Below are 8,224 nucleotides of genomic sequence, written 5' to 3' on the forward strand. Positions count from 1 at the left end.
TTTATTAAACAACTAATTTATAATTAATTAATTATAGTTTATAATTAATTAATTATAGTTATATTATTAATAACCCACCAATATTTAAAAATAAAAAACTCAAAATGTCATTAAGTTTTGAAAAATGCCAATAGAAATAGCAACGTCAATACAAGTAACATTAAAGAACAACGACATTGCAACAATAACATTACAACAACAACGTTAACATCATATCATCAACGAAATCCACACTAACACCAACGACATCAACAACATCATACACAATACAACGACAAACTGACATGAAATGAAGCAAGGAAGAGATGGAATTGTCTGCCAGCCAAGCATCTTTTCCATCTTCCAGCACACGCACACACACTCGCACGGACTCTCATACACACATACACGCACACACACGCACACATCTATACAAGAATGGACATACGTAAGCAATAATATTTTCATACAACTTAATGTACATACCTATACAAATATGTCATGTATACCTTCTGTACAATGATGAATATATATATATATATATATATGTATATATATATATATATATATAAACATACCCATGTTTGTGTATATAAATGTGTATATATATACATGTTTGTGTATATATAAATATGTATACGTTTATGTATTTGTATATACATTGGATGTTATATATGTTAAAAGGTGAATTGTATGGTACAATGTGTGTATGTTTGTTTGTATATTAGTGCGTATGTTTGTATGTATTTTTTAACTTTTGTATGTATGTATTATTTTTTTAACCTTTGTATGTATGTATGTATGTATGTATGTATGTATGTATGTATGTATGTATGTATGTATGTATGTATGTATGTATGTATGTATGTATGTATGTATGTATGTATGTATGTATGTATGTATGTATGTATGTATGTATGTATGTATGTATGTATGTATGTATGTATGTATGTATGTATGTATGTATGTATGTATGTATGTATGTATGTATGTATGTATGTATGTATGTATGTATGTATGTATGTATGTATGTATGTATGTATGTATGTATGTATGTATGTATGTATGTATGTATGTATGTATGTATGTATGTATGTATGTATGTATGTATGTATGTATGTATGTATGTATGTATGTATGTATGTATGTATGTATGTATGTATGTATATTTGTTGTATGTTTGTTTGTAAGTTTGTGTTTGTTTTTTTTGCAAAAATCTTAATATGTAAAATGGATTAAGCGTTCTCGGGGGGGAAAGAATAGAAATGAATGACTCGCATATCTTTCTTTGCAAAAAATTTAAAAAACAAAAAACCAAAACTATACAAAACATACAAACAAATAGTAATAATATTATTAATATCAACAATAAAAACATTTATAATATTATTATGAATAAAATGAATCATAAGAATGAAAAAAAACAAGTTTTTAATGTTGCCACTCACTCTTGTTATAAAAAAAAACTTCTAGGAAAAATAAAAAAAACAATATCGACACACCTTATTTAATTGTATGAACACATACAAACATACATATAATAACATACATACAAATATAAAAACGAACAAACATACAAATGTACAGACGTACATACAAACTCAACTAAATAACGCAGTTTTTGGTCATTATCTATAAACTTAAGCTACTTGTAACTGTAAAACAAACAGTCGTAACATGAAAGAAAAGTTGACGCCACATTTATTTTATTATGAAATTTATAATTAAACGAAATATTATTTATTAATTGACTAAATTGTTTTCGTAATGTATTGTATAGTCTTTTTCTGCAATTTCTAGGCAGAATTAATTTTTTGAAAGAAATTTTAAGGTAACAAAAATACTGAAGCGAATATAAAACTGAAAGCAAGTATGTTTTTTGGATTTTTTTTGGCAAAAATAATTTAGAATATTAGTTAAAAAGTGAATCAAATACTAAAAAATTATGTTTTTTATTGCTAAATACGTTCATATTATACCTGTAAAATAAAATTTATGCCTATAACTAACCATATTTTGTCTAATTCTTCCGATTACAGTCGAGATATTTTTACTCGGAGTCATATTCTGTCGGAACCAGCACAAACACACACACGCACACGCACACATGGGAGGAACTTCATCGTCAAGTAGAATGATTTCCACTTTTCTTCATGTTTTCCTCGTTTTCAACATTTTCCTTGCGGTCCAGGGCAAAAATTTACGTTGGTTTCATTCAAAATTTCCATACTTTTGTTATTGATTCAGAGTATGTTTAAATTAGAAGTTTTTTGTTGATTTTATGATCGAATTCAATAAAAGTTTAACATAAAAATTAATTTCTATTTAAAAACCTCTCTGGAATACTCAAAAGTTGATTAAATATTGATTTATAAATTATGGACGGTAGGATAGTATAATGATTGAGTCTGCGTAGGTTTACAATTACTTGCGTTCGTTCTCTTTGCAACGGAGATATACTAAAGCGAGAACCATAAAAAAATGAAAAATTCGCAATTAATAAGTATTAATATTTATCTGAGTAGGTGAAGAGGCAAGGAAGGCTGAGAAGATTGTGTACGAATCGTGCAACACGGCGTACGACTTTGTACTGCTCATCGATACATCAGGCCCTTTGGACAGCAGTCATGAAAGGTCAGTCAAGGTCTTCGTAAAAGACTTTCTGGACACCGTGCCCAACGGCGAGAATGGTGCAAACAAAGTTTCCATCATCACGTACGGCGATAGCGTCCAGTTGTATTACGGCTTCCAACACTCCATGGAGGTTAACGAGGTATGTGGGTTCTTGAAATTTCAATATTGAATTTGTTTTATATAGGTAACGAACATTTAATAATTTTCAATAGACTTTTTAAAAGTTTAAAAAATTAGAATTAAAAATTTTAACAATTTAATGAGCATTTAGCATGCTTGAAAACTTCGTACTGTTGATACAAAATGGTCAAAACAGAAAACAACCACCTCAACATCAGATCACCCACATGTCATTCGGCGGTGACACGGTCAGTCCTCGAGTAACTGACGCCTTGGACATGGTTGAACAACAATTCAACTTCGTGAAGAACAATCTCAAGTCAAACAGGAGCCAGATTTTAATCGTTCTAGCTCACATGAAATTCGCCGAAAGTATTATCGATCTTAGGTACTCGTTTACGCGATTTCGCGAGGACACCCAAGTAGAGAAGATCATTCCAGTTGCAATGAACAACGTGGCGTTGGAGGAACAGTTCCTACAAATTGCTACCCAGTCAACCAACCTGACCGTCACATCTTGTTTGAAATCTTTCGCTCAACCTCTCAGCGAGCTCATCCACGAGTACTGCGATTCAAGTTGGTCGAATATTTTGAAAGTTTCTCTTTATTGAACCTCTCGCCATTTGTGCTCTTGATTTGAGTTGTTGAATATTAAAGATTATTAAAATAAATTTTGAGTAATCGTTGCTAGTAGAAAATCAAATTTTAATATCATCAACCTCAACATTTCAGTCGCCAATCCGAGTCTTTGTGGAGTCATCTGCAATTTTACCCGCGGTAAGTTTCATGCATTTTTTACAAATTGCTAAAGCTGTTGTGACTCATACTAAATAAGTCTTTAGTAATAGAAGTTATTAAAATTGTCATATTCAATGAAATTAGTTTTTAAAATGTTAAATATTTTTTTAATTATATTTCAATTTCCCTATCATAAAAGAGAATCCTCACGGCGATGTTATACATCATTACAGAGGACCACCGGGAAAAACTGGAGTGCCAGGAAAAGATGGAGAAGATGGTTTGTTGATGTCGTTGCCGGTCTTGTTGGTGCTGTTGATGTCGTTGGTGGTGTTGTTGAAATTGTTGTTGTTAAAATTGTTGTTGTCATTGATTTGTTAAAGAAATAGAATGTTATAATTTTAATTATCAAAATTATCTTTCTGTATTAGTCAGATAAAACTTGATTAACATTTATTAAAAACAAATAAATTTTTACTAAGGTTTAACTGGAGTTAAGGGTGATACAGGCCCAACAGGACCTCAGGGTGAGAGGGGAGAACCCGGACCACAAGGGGATCAAGGTAGCTGAAAATAAAAATTTCCTAGTACATGTTTAAATATTCAATATTTGATATCGAGTTTTATTAAGAATTAAATCTGAAATTTTTGTTCGCAACTTTTTCAACAGGAATACCTGGAAATACGGGAAGTATTGGCGAAATGGGACCCCCAGGTGAAAGAGGGTACACAGGATACACAGGAATTTCCGGTCGACAAGGTGAGCCGGGTAGTATAGGACCTCAAGGAAACACGGGATCGACCGGCCTACCTGGACCTCCAGGATCGAAAGGTGACAAAGGATTGAGAGGAGATACGGGCAGGGATGGAAAACCCGGAGTAACAGGTGCAACTGGAGAAATTGGTCTGCCGGGCAAAGATGGGTTAGATGGGCTTCAGGGGGAACCGGGACGCGATGGCGAGAAGGGAGAAACTGGAGACCCTGGACCCCAGGGATTTCAAGGTTATAAAATTTAATTATTTCTATCAAAACTTTTAATATGTTTGAAAATATGATGCAATTCCCATCACAAATAAATTGATTGTTTTATATATTTTCCAGGAGACAAGGGTGACAGAGGTGAAAAAGGAGACTCTGGTTCACCTGGATTGCATGGGTTCACAGGTCACACCGGTTCGACAGGTGTTGCAGGTCGTCCGGGCGTCCAAGGACCCAAGGGTGACCCAGGATTTAAAGGTATCACCGGGGCAACCGGATACACAGGTGATATTGGAAATACCGGCAATACTGGACCGCGAGGAGCTACCGGATTTGCTGGCAAAACAGGGTTTACAGGAAATACGGGACCGGCTGGTTTGCCTGGAAAAACCGGTGAGTCCTTACGTTTCCAAATAATAATGAAAGGTTCACTTTACGAAATGCGTTTCAAAGTGTTAATTAAATATTTGTTTGTCACTGTTAATTCATCCTTTTTCAAAAATATTTTTAATCAATATGATCCATTTCAATAGGTGCAACAGGAGTAGTGGGACCAATAGGACCGCCAGGATCAAGAGGAATGGATGGATTAAACGGATTGGATGGAAGGGATGGCGAACAGGGACAGCCAGGAGAAGCAGGCCAACCAGGTCAAAATAATGTTTCGTCGTCTATGTCAATGTTTATTATGTTCACTCGTAAAATTTACATATAATAATTTTTACAACCTAGGCAGACATCAATCTAATTCATTCACTAGCTTTCCTTCAAGTCTCGTCAACTTCGTTTATTTGATTGAACAAACCAGCCAATGTGATTTCATATAGAAATCATTCGATCATTATTTAACACAAAAAATCAAACCTCCAAGGATGGCCATCTACAGTCCTCGCTGAACAGCACCGTCACCTGAATATCAAAAACTGAACTTTCAAAAAATTTTCAAAACTCAGGTTTACAAGGTGACACAGGTCTCACAGGACCTCGTGGAAATCCCGGCCCAACGGGGTTGAAAGGAGATACAGGATGGACTGGAGTGAGGGGAAGAGATGGGACGCCCGGAGAACCTGGAAGAGACGGACAAGTAGGCTACACCGGTACGTGAGCTGTTGGGTCTTTAGAAATCTTATTATTTTGGTTCTTATCCTTGTCGAATACTAACAATAATAATAATAATAATAAACAGTAATAATTATTATTTTCAATTATATTATTATTATTACATTATATTATTAATAATAATAAACAGTAATAATTATTAATTTTAATTATTTTATTATTAATACTGTTTTTATTATTTTTTTAAATATTTTAATCAATACCTGAAGGTTTCACCGGACCAGTGGGACCAGCGGGAGCTCCTGGTTTACAAGGACCTCGCGGATTTAGCGGAAATGGTTCGGAAAAATTATTTCATTGAAAGTTTTATTTTATTTTTTTTTAGTTTATGTTTTATTTGGTTTTTATTTACTTCTTTTTTATTTGTTTCTATGAAATAATAATTAAGATACAATTATGTTTTTGAGAGAAAATTTTGATTTTATTTTAAAAATTACTCATATAATTAAAAATAATTAGATTCTCAAAATTCCAGATTCAAACTTGATCGTAATTGCAAACTGTCCGTGTAGGAAGGGAGAGCTATGCGTCACTCACCTCGGCGATCCCTATCCCTACTGCCTCCCCATTGTTCCAAGTATCCGGACGAATGAATGAATGATAGATTGAATGAATGAATGAATAAATTAATGAATGAATGAATGAATGAATGAATGAACGAACGAGAACGAATGAATGAATGAACAGCTTAAAATCTCTCTTGACAAAATTTCACTTCAAAATTACTTTAGAAAAATGTTACGATAAACTAAATGGGAATTAATTTTTAAAATTAATAAACTTTATGTTTTACTCCATATTATCGCCATAATAATATCTACACACTATATTCTAATATATAATTATTTTAATATATAATAATATTTATAAAATATATTTTGATATATAATTTTTGAAATGTAGATTGTAGAATTGACAATGGTTTCTGCGACCATGGATGCACAATGGATGCGAATGATCGCGTCCAATGCACCTGTAGGCATGGGTTTGAACTGCTTCCCGATTCAAGATCGTGTGGAGGTTGTCATTCTTTTAATTGTTTGCTCCTTCATTCATTCACTCATTCATTTTTTTATTCGTTCGTTCGTACATTTATTCATTCTTTCATTCATTCATTTGTTTTACAAGACCACAAGACGATGACCTATCCATTCATACATCTTTTTAACCATTCATCTATCCATTCATTCATTTTTTCATTCATTCACTCAACAACAACAACAACAACAATTATTATTATAACAACAACTATCGTATAACACTGGAGCAGACGTGGACGAATGCGCTGGCGGTCTTCACAAGTGTTCCTGCGCCTCTAAATGCGTCAACACCATGGGCTCATACATCTGCTGGGAGAGTACCATTCGAGGTTCTTTTTTTTATTGTGTAAAATCACAATAATTGAAAATAAAAAATGAATTAACTGATGAATGGATAGATTGGTGCATAAATGGATGCATCATGCATGCTTGTTTAGAATGATGGATGAACCAACAATCCACCAACAAATTAATTACAATCAAGCCAACAGTCAATCTGCTAATTATCACCCAACCAGCCATCAGCCAACCAAGAAACCAATAATCTAACCAACAAACCAATCAACCAAACCGGCCAACCAATCACCAATCAAACATTCATTCACCCAACCAATCAGACACTCACCCACCCAACCAACCAATCACCATCAGACATCCACCCACTACCGCCACCGATAACGAGTGGCTGCGGAAAAAACAAACGAGACATAGATAGCAAAACGGTGGCTCAGGTAACTTCGGAAAATACGTTTCTTGTGGTGGTGGCCGTTCTCATTAGCTACCTGGCGATTATTGTAGTCGTCGCTTGGATATTCGTACATAAGAGTAACAACGAGTCTAACTTCACACGCGTCGCCCGGATTGTTGACGGTATGAGAGAGGAGTTAGAGTCCATACGATCTGTCTCGAGGCTGTGAAGAGTCGTGTGTGCACTGTTTGGTGTCTATGTGAGTGTGTCGTGATTTTGGTGGGAGTGTTGTTTCTGTTGTGTACCGTTTGTCATGTGGATTTTCTGGGTGTGTATGTTTTGTGTTGTATGCGTGAGTATGTGTGTGTAAATGTTAATGTGTCTTTGGTTGTGTCGGGCTTTCGGTGTTCGTGAATGAATGGATGTTTTCTGGTTTTTTGGCTTTAGTAGAAGTCATCTTTTTGTGTATTTGATTTGTAGGTTATTTCGTGAATTAATGTTTTTGAGAATGCGTGGTTGTTGTAGTTTGCATGAATGTGCATGTATGTATGTATGTATGTATGTTTATTTGTATGTATGTTTGTATGTATGTATAAATGTATGTATGTATGCCTGTGTGTGTGTGTATGTGTTGTTGTTTTGTTATTTCGATTTTGTTTCATGGTATACAGTCAATCAATCAATCATTCGTTTGTTCATTCATTCGTTCGTTCGTTCATTCATTCGTTTAATTGATGAGATTATCAGATCTTTTGCGTGGGTAGTTTGTTGTTTAAGCTGTTTAACGTTGTTTAATATGTTTGTTTATATATTTTAAAAGTTATATAGTTGTTGTATCAAGTTTGTATTGTGTTAATTTTTGTGTACTTTTTGTGTCTTGATTCGTATCATTTGTGTATGGTCTTTGTATCTATTTTGTATTTCCGC

General features: G+C 33.9%; 1 protein-coding gene across 1 annotated transcript; it reads left to right on the forward strand.

The window, feature by feature from the left end:
- Positions 1–3,952: 3,952 nt before the first annotated feature.
- On the forward strand, positions 3,953–7,857 carry HELRODRAFT_110309 (hypothetical protein). The gene is made up of 10 exons (XM_009015606.1): positions 3,953–4,034; positions 4,142–4,474; positions 4,601–4,855; positions 4,984–5,100; positions 5,404–5,547; positions 5,779–5,847; positions 6,045–6,146; positions 6,473–6,589; positions 6,840–6,938; positions 7,261–7,857. Exons 2-10 carry the CDS (start codon positions 4,174–4,176, stop codon positions 7,524–7,526), a joined length of 1,470 nt encoding a protein of 489 aa, XP_009013854.1. The 5' UTR covers positions 3,953–4,034; positions 4,142–4,173; the 3' UTR covers positions 7,527–7,857.
- The last annotated feature ends 367 nt before the right edge of the window (positions 7,858–8,224 follow it).

Source organism: Helobdella robusta, assembly GCF_000326865.2.
Source record: "Helobdella robusta unplaced genomic scaffold HELROscaffold_16, whole genome shotgun sequence".
Lineage (NCBI taxonomy): Eukaryota > Metazoa > Annelida > Clitellata > Rhynchobdellida > Glossiphoniidae > Helobdella > Helobdella robusta.